The sequence below is a fragment of the Myxocyprinus asiaticus genome, chromosome 18 (assembly GCF_019703515.2).
Source record: "Myxocyprinus asiaticus isolate MX2 ecotype Aquarium Trade chromosome 18, UBuf_Myxa_2, whole genome shotgun sequence".
NCBI classification, from domain to species: domain Eukaryota; kingdom Metazoa; phylum Chordata; class Actinopteri; order Cypriniformes; family Catostomidae; genus Myxocyprinus; species Myxocyprinus asiaticus.
The window spans coordinates 17,827,716-17,843,569 of record NC_059361.1 but is presented as its reverse complement, the minus strand read 5'-3'; the positions used below and the strand labels follow the sequence as shown (position 1 = coordinate 17,843,569).

At 38.6% G+C, this 15,854-nt stretch overlaps 1 protein-coding gene across 1 annotated transcript; it reads left to right on the top strand.

The window, feature by feature from the left end:
• The first annotated feature begins 65 nt into the window (after window positions 1-65).
• On the top strand, window positions 66-15,343 carry LOC127456422 (optic atrophy 3 protein homolog). The gene is made up of 2 exons (XM_051724901.1): window positions 66-225; window positions 14,148-15,343. The coding sequence occupies exons 1-2, from the start codon at window positions 84-86 to the stop codon at window positions 14,477-14,479; spliced, it is 474 nt and encodes a 157-aa protein (XP_051580861.1). The 5' UTR covers window positions 66-83; the 3' UTR covers window positions 14,480-15,343.
• Window positions 15,344-15,854: the final 511 nt, after the last annotated feature.

Sequence of the window (15,854 nt, the reverse complement as noted above, 5' to 3'; positions counted from 1 at the left end):
CGTCATTAATTTTAAAATATATGCGTCGTGACTTGACGTTCTTTTCCTCATCCCGCCTCCTCAGATGACACATTTCCGCCAAGATGGTTGTCGGTGCCTTTCCAATCGCAAAGCTCCTCTATCTGGGAGTACGACAGTTGAGCAAACCGGTGGCCAACCGGATAAAAGCAGGCGCACGGAGGAGTGAATTCTTTAAGAATTATATCTGCCTTCCTCCGGCCCAAGGTAAGTTGATATTTGGCTGTTCGTGTTTAACGATATGACATCAGTCGATGCTGAAGGTGTCTGTAGGCGGATATATTGAAGGAACACACAGCCAATAGACATTGCCCTGCACTGATGTTTAGCCAATCATGAATTCTGCGATGTTGTCATTGGATATTTGGAACAACAAATTTACCAGTAGACCAATGAGATATTAGAAGTTTTTCCCCGATAGACAAATGAGATTCGAAATGTGTGGAGTGGGCGGGAGTCTTCTTTCATTGAGAGCACAGTGAACGCCTGAAAGTTCCTTTTGCTGCTTATTGCTAAATTTGTTTCTTCTAACATTATAGTTATCGTACATATTGTTACTATATTTTTATATACTGTATATGTATTTCCTTAATAACAAATAAACTAGAGTAATGACTCAGCATATGCTCAGTAAAATTCTCCATTCCCCCTCTGTGTAATAGAACTACGTTTTACGTTGTGATGATAAAAAATACGTTGTGAATAAAATATATATTTTTAAATAAAAAAATAACTTATTCGATGTGCAGTATTTTTCTCTGCTGTCTAAAGTTTAACATTTAACATTTTGTAACAATTGTAACTCTAGTTATGAAACAAAAATTGTATTACTGATTTAAAAAGTTGTAGGTCCCACCTAAGGGTGTTAGAGAGCTTGTAGAAATAAAAGTAAAACAGCCAGTAGAGGGAGAGAGAGCAACAGCAGAGATTAAAAAATAAATAAATAAAAAGAGCCCTGGATGTCATCGTGCAAACAAAGCGTGGGAAAGTGACAGCGATGATTCTGGTGATACATTCACACTGGGTTGCATTAGAGAATACACAGGGAAATTGAACAGTCAAAATGCCATATTTCAAAGAATAATGGAAGGTTTGGTGCAGGAGATTTCCAAAGAAGCAGTTTATCTAGACAATATCTTGATAATGGGCATAGATACAGCAGAGTGCTTAGAGAATCTGAGTACAGTGTTGGCTGATGCATGGTTGAAGCTCAAAAGAGAGAAATGCGTGTTGCTGCAGGATGAAGTCAAGTGTGTGATAATATGAATGCCCAAGGACTCCAACCCGTGAAAAAGAAAGTGAAGGCTATAGTAGAGGCACCATCTCCTACTAATGTGTTAGAGTTAAAAGCCTGTCTAGGGTTATTGAACTACTATGGGAAATTTCTTCCAAATCTAGCAACCTGCCTGGCACCACTGTATGAGCTTTTAAAAAAGGGAAAGCACTGGGAGTGGATGACAGAACAAGAAAAGGCCTTCCAGCATTCAGAGAGGCTGCTGCAATCTGCTAACGTCCTGGTACATTATTCTGCAGACAGAGATCTGGTGCTGGCGTGTGATGCATCGCCCTACGGGGTGGGGGCCTTGTTGTCACACAAAATGGAAGATGGCAGCAAACAACCACTAAGTTTCATGTCATGCACGCATTCAGCCGTGGCGAAAAGATACCCGCAGCTGGATAAAGAGGGACTGGCAGTAGTGTTTGGCATACAGAAGTTTCACAAATACCTGTATGGAAGATCATTGTCTGTACAGACCACAAACCTTTGATTTCTCTTTTCAATGAAGAGAAACCAATTCCGCAGATGGGTTCTCCAAGAGTACAAAGATGGGCCGTGCTCTTGAGTGCCTACGAATACACCATGGTTTTCAAGCCTGGTAACGCTAATGCCAAAGCTAATGCTTTAAGTAATTACCCATTAAGGAAAATGCAAAGGAGGAAAAGAGAGATGAACAGGTACTAATGCTGGAGGTGTCAGGTGATGCACCTGTGGATACCCCTCAAATTAGACGCTGGACATCCCGTGATGTCATGATGTCCAAGGTTCGTGAATATGTCCAGAGTGGATGACCAAAAGTGCTAGAGTGCTAGAGTTTCAGTCTTTCCATCAGAAGAGAACTGAGTTAAGTGTCGGAGATGGCTGTGTGCTGTGGGGAGCTAGAATTATACTCCGTCTACTATATCTCTATATATACTATATTATTAAACATGTTTAATACACTTAGAATGAATAATTAGCACTCATACAGGTTTCTTTGTTCAATAAATCCTATTTTATTGATCTTCTGCATCTAAAAAGAACTGTATTACATAGTGTAAATATATAATATTTTGTTTTTTATTTTAAAAACAATTAAGAGGGAAAACCAGTGCATTAAACTGATGGCATTGTATTTTGACATTAATAATACTGTATTTAGAGACAAAATTCAAGAAATCCAATCATGGATTGTGGTACAGTTGCAATCAAAATTATTCAACCGCCCCCCCCAACCAGCAATACATTCTGGTGATGTGAATTAAAACACATCAACTAAAACCTCAATAAACAGTCAAAGTAAGTTTTTAATACACATTTGAGTGATTTTGAGAACAAAGAGTTCAGTTTACCCACATTTTTAAATAAAAAATAACTAATTCTGTCCACAAATGTCATGTCAAAAATATTCTACCCCCACAGTCAATCATTTGTGGAGCATCCTTTATCCTTAATAACAGCAAATAAATGTTTCAGGTAAGTGTTCTCAGGATTCGTACACCTCTCTATTATAATTTTTACACATTTCTCATGAGCAAAAGCTTCCAGCTCATTGACATTCTTTGGTTTCTGTGCTGCCACTGCTTCCTTGAAATCCCAACAAAGGTTTGCAATGGGATTTTAATGATGGACTGAAAGGGCCATTTAAGGACATTCCACGACCTAGCCCTGAACCAGATTTTGAACAACTTGGATGTATTCTTGGTGTTATTGTCTTGCTGGAAAGTCCAGTGATCACCGAGCTTCAATTTACACACTGAAGGCATCACATTTTTCATGCCAAAATGGCCTGATACCTGAAAGAATCCATGGTGTCTGTCACATAGTCAGGATAGCCGTTTCCTGCAGCCACAAAACACCCCCATAACAGGACTGACCCACCTCCATGCTTGACTGTGGGGATGGTGTCGTTCATGTCATCACCTTGTCATCTTACTCCAGACGTACTGCTGACCCATGGGTCTAAAATTCATTTTCAGTTTAGTGTCATACGTCTAAAAAAACTTCTTCCAGGACTCCACAGGTCTTTCCTACTTCTTGAATATTCAAGTCAATATTTCCCTTGGAAATATTTCCAAAGGAATTTTGTTTTGTTTTGTTTTGTATTGTTTTGCTTTCTTCCACACTCCAAGAAGTTTGCTGTTGTACCATATTTAAAAAATTTATGAATGGTGCTGCCAACTTTGTCTATTGGAAATTGAAGTGCCTTGGAAATGTACTTTTAGCTATGACCTTTCTTGTGTAATGAAATAATCTCCTCTATTACCTTTTGAGACAGCTTATTTTTAATTGCATTTTTTGCATAGAAATACATTTTTGTTTACGCTAAACTTACATTTTAAAACTTAAGTGCCATTGCAGACTGATGACTTAATTTTGTTTTAAAACAATTACTTGTGTAGCCTTACATATTTAAGAAACAGCTACATGCAATAGGGATTGAGTAATTATGACATGGCTGTATTTTAAAAAAAATCCTGCTATTTACAAATATATATATTCACACTATGAGTTTGAATGTGTCACTCAACTGATATAGATGTAAAGTTTAAAAATTCTGGGTCATCAGAAAAGCGTAACTTTGTAAATCCTTACTGTCTTGGGGGTTTGAATAATTTAGATTGCAACTGTAGATTGGTCGTATTACCAACAGAAAATACGATTGATCATGGTTTTATCTATTGACAGCCTTGGGCAACATCAGGGCCGGCCCGTGGGGCCCCAGGCAAAATCAAGAAAATGGGCCCCCCAGTGTGAAAATTGTCATAACTTTGTAACATCCATAAAACGACATAAAACATGATGAGCAGATTTTTTTAAATAGAAAGCACTAAAAAAGAAGAACTATACCTTATAGCTCGGTAGATAACAAATAAAGTGTTCAGTAGCTTTTTTTCCCAACATGAAGATGTTAGGTTAAAATATACATGCATGCATAAGGGAATATTTGTATTTTAGATGCAGTGACAAGTCACCATTTTATCACCTTATTTTGATCGCCTTTAAACTTTTTTCTAGAAGTACAAATAAACCAATGTCTCAATTAATATGAGTTCATGTGAACTGCAAGTATGATAATTACTGGGTAACATTTTATAATAAGGTTTGCATTAGGTAACATTAATAATGTATAATATAATTTTCCAGCATTTATTAATCTTGGCTAATGTCAATTTATAAAAATACAATTGTTTATTGTTTGTTCATGTTAGTTAAAATATATAGTTTGTTTGCTAATGTCAATTAATAAAAATACAATTGTTTATTGTTTGTTCATGTTAGTTCATATTGTATTAACTAATGTTAACTTATAACATTTTAATCTTAAAAATTGTCTAGCATATGTCGAAATTAACATTAACCATGATTATTAAGTATTGTTTATTGTGCGGAGTCGCGTGGCGCCATGCGAGGTTCGGACGTGTGAACGGCGAGCTCTGCGCACTTTCCTAGTTTTAATACTTTTTGTGTCATAAACCGGTGAGATTCAATACACCTTGATTTTTTTAACTGTTCTAGGAAGACAGTTTGTCAAAGAATTCAAAATCCTCGGGCTCTGGAGACATTAAAAGCCTGGGAGTCAATTTGGCTGGTGAGATGAAGGAAATTCGGTGACAACTGATGAACGTGTCGGCAATGCTGATGAAGGTCGTTGCTGACTTGGAGGATCTTGCTGTAATACGTCGATCGATCACTGCTATGGAGATTAAATTCACTGAGGTGATTACAAGAGTGGTGGATGTTGAGAAACGGAGCAATTATCTGGAGTCATCGGAGAGGGAATTAACTGCTAATCCACTAGCAACCAAGGCGGATTTGGAGCGTGTCTGGGAAAAATTGGAAGATATGGAGAATCGTAACCGGCAGAAAAACATCTGAATTGTTGGAATTCCTGAGGTAGCAGAGGGTCAGAATATGGTGGAATTCCTGGGTGGGCTCTCTCCGAGTCTGCTCAACATAACAGGCCACAAGCTGGAAATTGAGTGAGCTCACAGAGTTCCAGCTCGGCGATCCGCTGAGGGAGAGAGGCCCCGATCAATTCTGGCCAAATTTCTGAGATCATCCAATAAAGATCTTGTCTTACGCGAGGTAAGGAGTAAAGGAAAGCTTTCTTGGAAGAACCACAACGTTTTCTTGTTCCAAGACTTTACGAATTCGACAAGAGAGAAACGTGATCGATTCAAGGAATGCAAGAAACTCTTACATCAGCAGAAGGTCACTTTGGCACTGATGTTCCCGGCCAAATTGAGAATAGAAGCTAAGGATGGCCACAAAATATTTACATGTCCCCAGCAAGCCATGTTCTTCATAAAGTCAGTGGAGTGAGGAAGTTATTTTTTTGGTAATCACATTGCAGCCGAATATTTACACACCTAACGCTGATGATCAGGGCTTTTTTATAGATCTTGAAGGGATGTTGCAAGCCGCTGGCACCCCTCATGATATAATATTGGGAGGAGACTTTAATCTATTGACGGACTCAGTCCTTGATCATAGTGAAGCAAAAGTGTGTAAGCCCCCTAGAGCAACATTGACACTTCACAGGATGTGTACAAATTTTGGTCTTACAGATATTTGGAGACTTTTGAACCCATCTGGTAGGGACTATACATTCTTTTCATCAGTCCCTAAGATTTATTCTAGAATAGATTTTTTTTTTTTATATCTAAGTCCCTCATTTCATCTGTTGTTGATTGCTCAGTTGGAAATATCTTAGTCTGAGATCACACCCTGGTGAGTTTAGAGATGCTGCCACATATGGAGAAAAAGAAATCATATAGTTGCTGCTTTAATATATCCCTTTTGCAAAATCATGAATTCCAACAAATGTTAAAGGCTAAAATCAATGTTTATATGGAGACCAACTGGTCCTCAGTATCCTCTGTGGGCGTGGCTTGGGAGGCACTTAAGGCGGTTCTTAGGGGTCGGATCATAAAGGATGCCTCATTCGTCAAAAAATTCAAAGTACGAGAACTCGTGGAGTTGGAAGGGAACATTAAAAGTGCCGCGGCAGAGCTGAAGCGCAGAATGTTGTCTGATGGTCTCAGAGAATTGACTCTATTGAAATACAGATATAATACTATTTTGTCATGGAAAGTGGAGTTTTGGCTATTCAGGGCAAGACAGTAATACTTTGAGATGGGGGAGAAAGCAGGGAAGCTTTTGGCTAGATTTATAAAGCAGAGAGAGTCTTTTTCTACCATTCCCTAAGTGAAATCTGCTGGTGGTAAAATATTTACCTCGGCCATTGATATTAATAATGCTTTTAAAGAATTCTATCTTGATCTCTATAGTTCCACGTCTTCGTCTACTGATGAAGATGTTACTTTGATATGAACTTTGTGGAATCATTAGAACTCCCTAAACTGATGAATGAGCAAAATGTTTTTCTTGATTCTGAGATAACCTTGGAAGTGTTTGGTGAGGAAATTAAGGCCTTGCCTACAAGCAAGGCTCTAGGGCCAGATGGCTTTGCAGCAGAATTTTTTAGATCTTATGCTACAGAATTGGCTCCACTTTTGTTAGAAGTTTATACGGAATCATTAAAGAATGGAAAGCTTCCGCCAACCATGATACAAGCCCGGATCAGTCTGATTCGTAAAAAGGACAAAGATCCAAGTGTTACCATCCAATTTCCCTGATCCAGCTAGCTGTAAAAATATTGTCATAAATTCTGGCTAACCAATTAAGTTATGACATCTCTTATACATATAGATCAGGTGGGGTTTATTCGGGGTCGTAGCTCTTCTGATAACATTAGGCGTTTCATCAATATCATGTGGTCAGTGGCAAATGATCAGACTCCGGTCGATGCCATCTCACTTGATGCCAAAAAGGTGTTTGTTATGGTAGAACGGGATTATCTTTTTAAGATTTTGGAAATATACAGGTTTGGGAATACTTTATAGACACCCAGTAGCAGTGGTACAAACAAATGGATTAATTTCAGATTATTTTACTCTGGATAGGGGCACCCAGTAGGGTTGACCTCTTTCCCCATTACTGTTCTGTCTTGCCCTGGAACCATTAGCAGCCACGATAAGAAAGGAAGATGATTTTCCGGGGGTGGTGGCGGGAGGTATGGCACATAAGCTTTTGCTCTACGCAGATGATATTTTATTATTTGTCTCCAACCCCACTAGATCTGTGTCTTGCCTCCACAGATGAATTAATTCCTTTTCTAAGTTGTCAGGATACAGAGTCAATTGGTCTAAATCCGAAGCTTTGGTTCTGACAGCATACTGTCCAGTGATGGCTTTTCAGCCGGGCATCTTCCAGTGGCCCAAACAGGGCATTAAGTATTTGGGCATTTTATTCCCAGCAAATTTGTGTGATTTATTTAGAGTTAGTTTTGACTCCTTAATAAAAAGGTTTTCGAGCGATGTGGGCAGGTGGGCTTCATTACATTTATCTATGATTGGGAAGGTTAATTTTATTAAAAATGAATTGTATTCCAAAATTCAACCACTTGCTACAATCTGTCCCTGTAGATGTCCCCCTTTCTTATTTCAAGCAATTTGATAGCATAGCGAAGTCCTTCATTTGGAATGGTAAGTGTCCCAGATTACATTTCAGTAAGTTACATAGGCCGATTGACAAAGGTGGGCTAGGCCTACCCAAGATTTAGTTTTATGTTGATTCGGTCTCAGACATTTGGCACATTGGTCGCTTCCACCTGAAAGAGCCCCTCCCTGGTTTTGTATTGAACAGGAAGTTCTTGCCCCTATTTCCCTATTGCAAAGCCTTTCTATCAAACTAATCTGAGAAGTTACACCCCGTTATCTCGCATTTGCACTTGGTATGTGCAAAAGTGTCCAGAGTGTTTAATTTGGACATTTATTTAAATGCTGCCTCAAGCATATGTCTGAACCCAAAATTATGTATAAAGTCCCCTTTCTGCTGGTCAGAGTGGATTGTGAGGGAGGTTAATACACTCGGTGACCTATATGAGAGTGGAGTGTTGAGATCCTTTAAAACTTTGGTTCAACATTTTGGGATCCCCAGATCTCAGTTCTTTAGGTATTTACAGCTGCGCCATCTGCTCTGTACTAGTTTTGGGAGTAGCATACACCCCCCTAAAGTGGCAGATACTTTGGGAGTGGTGATTACTGCTTTTGGAAAAGGTCATGAGTCATCAGTGTATTACTCCCTGCTAATTCAGAGTCTGGGGGACGGAGCTTTAACTTCTATCAAGAGATTATGGGAGAAAGATTTAAACTTGGTATTGGAGGAGGGAGTGTGGGCTAGGATTCTAAAAAAAACATCAAGTCTGTATCTAGAGATGCAAGGGTGCGCCTTATGCAATTCAAGATTTTACATAGATTCTATTGGACCCCCTCTACAGTGGTGGCCAAAAATATTGGCACCCTTGGTAAATATGAGCAAAGAAGGCTGTGACAAAAATCTGCATTGTTTATCCTTTTGATCTTTCATTAAAGAAAAGTACAAATCTAACCTTTAATTGAAGTAAAACAATTGAAATGGGAAATATCTCATTATTAAATAAACATTTTTCTCCAAAATGCATTGGCCATAATTATTGGCACCCTTTTATTCAATACCTTTTGCAACCTCCCTAGGCCAAGATAACAGCTCTGAGTCTTCTCTAATAATGCCTAATGAGGTTGGAGAACACCTGGCAAGGGATCTGAGACCATTCCTCCATACAAAATCTCTTGAGATCCTTCAAGTTCAAAGGTCCATGTTGGTGGATTCTCCTCTTCAGTTCACCTCACAAATTTTCAGTGGGGTTCAGGTCAGGGTACTGGGATGGCCATGGCAGAACCTTGATTTTGTGGTCAATGAACCATTTTTGTGTTGATTTTGATGTTTTGGATCATTGTCCTGCTGGAAGATCCAACTAGGGCCCATTTTAAGCTTTCTGGCAGAGGCAGCCAGGTTTTGATTTTTTTATATGTTGGTATTTGATAGAGTCCATTTATGCCATGTATCCGAACAAGATGTCCAGGACCTCTGGCAGAAAAACCCCACAACATTAAAGATCCAGCACCACATTTAACCATGGGCATTGGGAACTACTTAATCTCTGTGTGCGCCAAACCCATCTCTGGTGTTTGCTGCCAAAAAGCTCTTTTTCTTTTTTTTTTTTTCTTTTTTTTTTTGGTTTGTTTCATCTGACCATAGAACCCGGTTGCATTTGAAGTTCCAGTAGTGTCTTGAAACCCTCCAAACAACTTGTGGTGATGTAGGTGATGTGTGATATTTTGTTTTTAGACTTTCTGACCCCAAGACCCAACTAATTTCTGCATTTCTCCAGCTGTGATCCTTGGAGATTCTTTGGCCATTTGAACCATCCTCCTCACTGTGCGTGGAGTCAATATAGACATGCGTCCTTTTCCAGGCCGATTTTTAAGACCTCCAGTTGATTGGAACTTGTACATTTTGCCTTGATGGTGGAAATGGGCATGTGGAGCGGGACGTGGTCGTGTCTGTTGCTGGGAGAGAGGAAGCAGTAAGGGCCATCAACTGGTGATTGATAAGTAACACCTGTGTCTCGTTACAGTGATGACGGAGATGGGCTTGAAAAGGCCACCGAGAACGTCAGTGAGGAGAGAGTTGCCTGAAGTTGAACAACCATTTCATTTGTGAAGCTCTATCTTTATTTGTGAAGCTGAAAAGCCTAATCTTTATTTGTGAAGCTAAACTTTATTTGTGTAGCTGAAAAGCATGTTTGCTGTTTGTGTAGCTGAAAAGCCTGTGCCTTGTTTGTGAAGCTGAAAAGCCTGTGCCTTGTTTGTGAAGCTGAAAACGCTTGAATAAAAGCTGTACTACCTGGATTGCTACTGCTCCCCGCTTCCTTCTTGCTGGAAATTTTCTTCTAGCCAATTCCCATTTTGTGAAACTCAACAACTTTTTGCCGCACATCAGAACTATATTCTTTAGTCTAACCCACTGTGATTGATGATTAAGGGAATTTGGGAATTTGTGTTACCTCATATTTATACCCCTGTGAAACAGAAATTCGTGGCTGAACAATTTCACGTTCCTAGTCACCCAGGTGCACTAAAAAATTTAAAATGTGAATGGGAATATACTTAGATATATTTTACTCATAAGAATTAGGGCTGCCAATAATTGTGGCCATCGTGTTTTGGAGAAAAATATTTATTTAATAATGAGATATTTCCCGTTTCAATTGTTTTACTTCAATTAAAGGTTAGATTTGTACTTTTCTTTAATGAAAGATCAAAAGGATAAACAATGCAGATTTTTGTCACAGCCTTCTTTGCTCATATTTACCAAGGGTGCCAATATTTTTGGCCACCACTGTAGATTGTATAGGCTTGGTCTTAAAGACACACCCACCTGCTGGCGATGCCAATCAGAAGATGGAGACACAACCCATGTTTTTTGGGGCATGTTAAGATCCAAGAATTTTGGTTGAAGGTTCAGAGTTTTGTGTGTGATGTGTTTGGCAGTCGGGTTTTGTTTTGCCCCAGACTCTGTATTTTAGGCGATGGGGCGGTCATCAATATAGGCAATAACACACAAAATTGGGTCCTAACTAGTGTTATGATCGCCAAACAAATTGTTTTTAGGGGATGAAAGTCGGCTGGAGCGCCCTCATTTCGGGAGTGGTGCATGGAGATGGGGAGGGTGGCTGCTTTCGAGGAGGTGTCATAAAGAAGGCTGGGGATCTGGGATTCATTTGATGGGAAATGGGGCAGTTATTTGTGTTTATATGGCCTATAAACACAACATCTCGAAATATGTATTTGTAAACAAATGTAAAGAATAAACTTATACCTCTTAGAGAGCAGAGATCTTTGCAGATAGGATGGTTTGGTTATTTTCCAGAGTAATTGCTCATATTTTCACTCTATGTGAGTTTATTTGCGTCTGTATATCGACAGTGTCTGAATTCCTTCCCCAGCAGATTATTCTTGAGAAAACAAGAAAAGACCTAATGATTTGACAAGCACTGTTTCTGCTATCATTTACACTAAATAAGCCTCAAAGACTCAAATAGCCACAAAGCAATATTTTTAATAACTTACTTCCTGCATTTTTGTCAGGCGTGTGCATTATTCAGCAAGATGTGCGATCTGTGTCTAATAACTATTATAAGAAGCCACCCTCCAGTTCTCAGCAATGCTTTGCATTATGAATAAATTATGCAGATTAGTGTGTACTGCTTAGCTTTAATTCTTGCCGATTTTAGATATACAGCTGTTATTTGTTGTAACTTTCAGTTTTTTGTTTTTTTTTGTGATTATTCAGAGCTTATTTTATACATATGTTGTTTTTAGTTTTCACCATCATTGTGATTTGTAAGTTAAATTATCAGGTTCACAGGTGTTGCACGCTCTCCTGAGTGTCTGCGCAATTGTAACCAATGCGGAGAATTTCAAAATAAAAAGTCATCAAGGTTTCTTAATCATATGACTTGTTAATTTAATTTGCATGTGTTCGCGGGGCTCCTCAGGCATGTCAGGGCCCTAGGTGGCTACCTGTATCGCCTGTAGGACGGGCCGGCCCTGGGCAACGTCCATTCATTGAAAACAATAGTAATATATTCGTATTGTAATCTCTTTACTGTCACACGCTGTTGCAATGCGGTCCAGTTAAACCCTCGAGTCTTCATTTGCACAGAACACTGAAGAAAGATTTTTGAGTTTGTTTTGTGAGAAGTTTAAATAGTTTTCATCAGCAACTTACTCTCCATAGAAACAGAATAAGCGGCTCGTCACATCTCTTCTCTGCGCGTCATCATTACTGGTGGACGGTAACCTGTCAGGGTCAAACATGTTTGGAGCCCAGAGTGCTTTGTGTTCACAATGCACGTTATAAGCGAACCTAACCGCAGGCTATAGGCGAACCATACTCAGACCACCTCCTGAGATGGTCTTGGTTCGGTTAGCTTTAAAGGGGTCTGAGATCGTTTGGATTGTTCACATATGGGCCAAAAATCTCGCGAACCACACTCGGACCCCTGAAACAGAGCAAGTGTGAAAACACCCTTAAAGGGATTAAGACATTCTCTCTCTCTCTCTCTCTCTCTCTCTCTCTCTCTCTCTCTCTCTCTCTCTCTCTCTCTCTCTCTCTCTCTCTCTATATATATATATATATATATATATATATATATATATATATATATATATATATATATATATATATATATAATTTTATATATATATATATATATATATATATATATATATATATATATATATATAATTTTATCTTCCCTGAGATACACTTATCATTTTAGTATAGTTTTTTTTGCACCAAAACAGTTATAATTTAGTCATATATAATAATTCTGGCCCTCTGTCTGAAACGCTTGATTTTAAGCTGTCTGGCCCTTTAAGGCCACTGTTTTGATTGGCTAACATCCTGCAGCCTTTCCAGTACAGCTATATTTGAAACACAGTCTGAAAAGAAACAAAAAAATCTAACTCCACACTACATTTCAGAATTAACACATAAGATACACCCAACACATTTCATCCTATTATATTAAACTGTTCACTCAAGTAGTACCGTAAAATATTAAACAGTCATGACATATGAAATATTCATGAATAAAATAGTTTACTTACTGATTTGCAGTCCAATAGTGTTTTAAATGCCCCATCCTTGAGTAACAGTTCCTTTGCAAAGCTTGAATCATATTGTGACTGTAATACATTCCATGATGTTGGGCACTTAAACAGGCCAAAGCAGAGACGCTGGTCTTCACATCTCACATCTTATGTGTTTCTTTACACACAGGACTGCATGTGTTTTACCCATCCAGTGACAGCAGCAGAACGCACTTTTAAAAGTTGTGCTTGTACGCTCTTAAAACGCAGCGCACATTGCCGGTGTTGTGCGGAAAGGCACCAATACGATCAAAGATATCCATATTTACAGAAGGCCAAAAATTAAAAATAGCACAGAAGGGTGCAAAACGGTCCAGGACGCCTTCAAAACAGCATGACAAGGCAGCTGAATGAAACACAATGGGGGTCTCCATTTTAGACCATTTTGACGTTGCGTCTTCTAAAGCAGTGCAATATGTATGATAATGGTCAAAGCCATTTGTCTAGTGCACGTTTATATAGAAAAACATTAAAATCCAGATAGACACATGAAGGTGCCCTGTGTAAGTCCACTTTGGATGAATCTCCCATGACAGCCCGTCTCTCTCCTCTTCATCTGTGTGACTGACTGAGCACCAGTGGGTGAGGCCAAGGGTGCAATGATGAAAAAATATGCATTGCATATTCAGATGTATTTGGTCCTTGTGACATCACAAGTTCCACGATTTCCAAACAGGACATTTTTGCTGCTTGGTTTAAATAAATGCTCTTTTTCTATTAAGAAGGAAGTTTTCAGTTCTGAAACTTACAGTATGTTTTTATAGTACAATGAACTTTTATATATCAAAAGATCAAGGGAAATTTGATTCCACATGTCGTGACCCCTTTAAACTTTTGCATTTAACACTATTGACAACTAAAATAATGAATAGGCTTGCAATATTAATGAGTATTAATTAAAGCATTGATGTTACTACATTGTGAGGTGAGGTGTTATTAAAGTGTTACTATTACCCCCAACTTATGTGTTAAAATATTTCTCCTATTACAGATTATTATGCAGAGACAACGACAACTAAACTATATATACATAATTCCGTTAGGTAGTGCTAGTGTTGCAGAAATTACACACTTCAGCTTTAAATTGTTGTTATTTCCATATACTAGTCTCTATTACCTGGGTCGCTTCCAGCAAGATTGCAAGACCTGAAAGTAGTGCCAAAATGTTTCTTGCCTCCAAAGTGATTCATACAATTTTTTCCCTCAGTGAACTGTTCAAATGAATTTGTTAAATGATTCCCTGTGATCTTATGCTCTCTCCAAAGCATACCACTGGATCGAGATGAGAACAAAGATGAGGATCATGGGTTTCCGTGGCTCTACTATCAAGCCCCTGAATGAGGAGGCAGCTGCGGAGCTTGGAGCAGAGTTGCTCGGCGAGGGTATAATTTTCATCATCGGTGGGGGCTGCATGGTGCTTGAGTACAGCCGGCAGGCCGCCAACGCCAGACGCAAGGAAGAGGAGCTTGCACAAAACATTAGCAATCTTCAGACGCAACTAGGAGAGCTTGCACTAGCGACAGAGACACTAGATGCCCAAATCAGAGAGGTTAACAGAATTCTGTTGTCCTTTCCAACTGCCACAAGTCACAAATAACAATATGCATCACTAAAGTAAACACCCTAACTAAGAAGGGTAAAGAGGCTGGTTTATGGGGACATCTGATTGTGCAGCACTGCCATATATACATGTACATAGTCTTGTTTAGGCCCTGCTATACACACACACAGAGCTCTGAGTGTAGTCTGAGGCAGTATTCTACAGCTCAACTCTCCTTGCTGACATGTTGACACCCAGGCTATGGAAAAATGAGGAAGGAACATAGATCTCTGTGTAAGTGTGTGTGATAAGTGGCTGGTCACCAGCATAACATAAAGGTTCTCATGCTTAATTTGTTTGGTTGAATTATGTATTTTTCACATGACAGATTTAGTTATTTGATGACACTGTCAAACTGTCAAAAATTTCTGTCATCATTTACTCACCCTCATGTTGTTCAAAACCCATGAGAGTTAAATAATGACAGAATTTTCCATTTTGAGTGAACTAGTCCTTTGTTTTGACCACTTATTAACCTGCATATCAAGACCTGCTTAGACATGTGATGCCATAACATTTCAGTGATTCTTTTTCATTTTGGATGAAATGGTCACAAATTAAAGTAAAAAAAGGATTATGCTTTTGGGGTTTGGCATTGATTTCCTTTGTAGTGAGCGGTAAATCCCATAAAAGTGATCTGAAAATGCACTTGAATTGGGAATACTTGAATGACATATTCCATAGTGTAAATATGGATCTGTCCCCCAACATAGGAAACAGAGACACTGTCTCTTCGCGTGTTGTGAAAAAATCCCTGTTGCATAAAAGACTGCTGTGTTTAATATGCCTTGTGTATATGGGTGTATATTTATCATTGTAAAATAAAGTGAAATATTCTAGAATGGTTGTTTTTGTATCTTGTATTAAATTGTGGAAACATTTTGTGCTTGTGGAGTGCCATTACAGTTCATTTTCACATAAGAAAACTTTAGCCATTTTTATTTCATTCACAGCGCTGAATCCTGTATACAAAAACTAAAGCAAGTTTGAGAGAAATTTTGAAGTAACATTTGGTCTGAAATATTCTTGGGGTCAGTGGGTCTTAAATAAGCAATATCACTAGCAAGAGTGCTGTTGTTCCATAGATCAGCACAGCTGTGGTTTTCTGCGGCAGAATCACAGCCATGCTGATATATGTAACAACTGCACGATTGCAAGTGTAATATTGTTTTATATTATAGTTCAACAAACAAGTAAATAATATTGGCCAGTTAGTTTGTGCATTTCTTTTCCACCAGCTAAAACATTTCCAAAAGAAGCCAAAGTATCAGTCATAGCTCTCTGCACTGCTCTAATATTCTGGTTTTGAACTAGTGGTTAGTTAGTAAACAAATCCCTGTTTTTGAACAATTCTTTTAAGTGATACAATCGT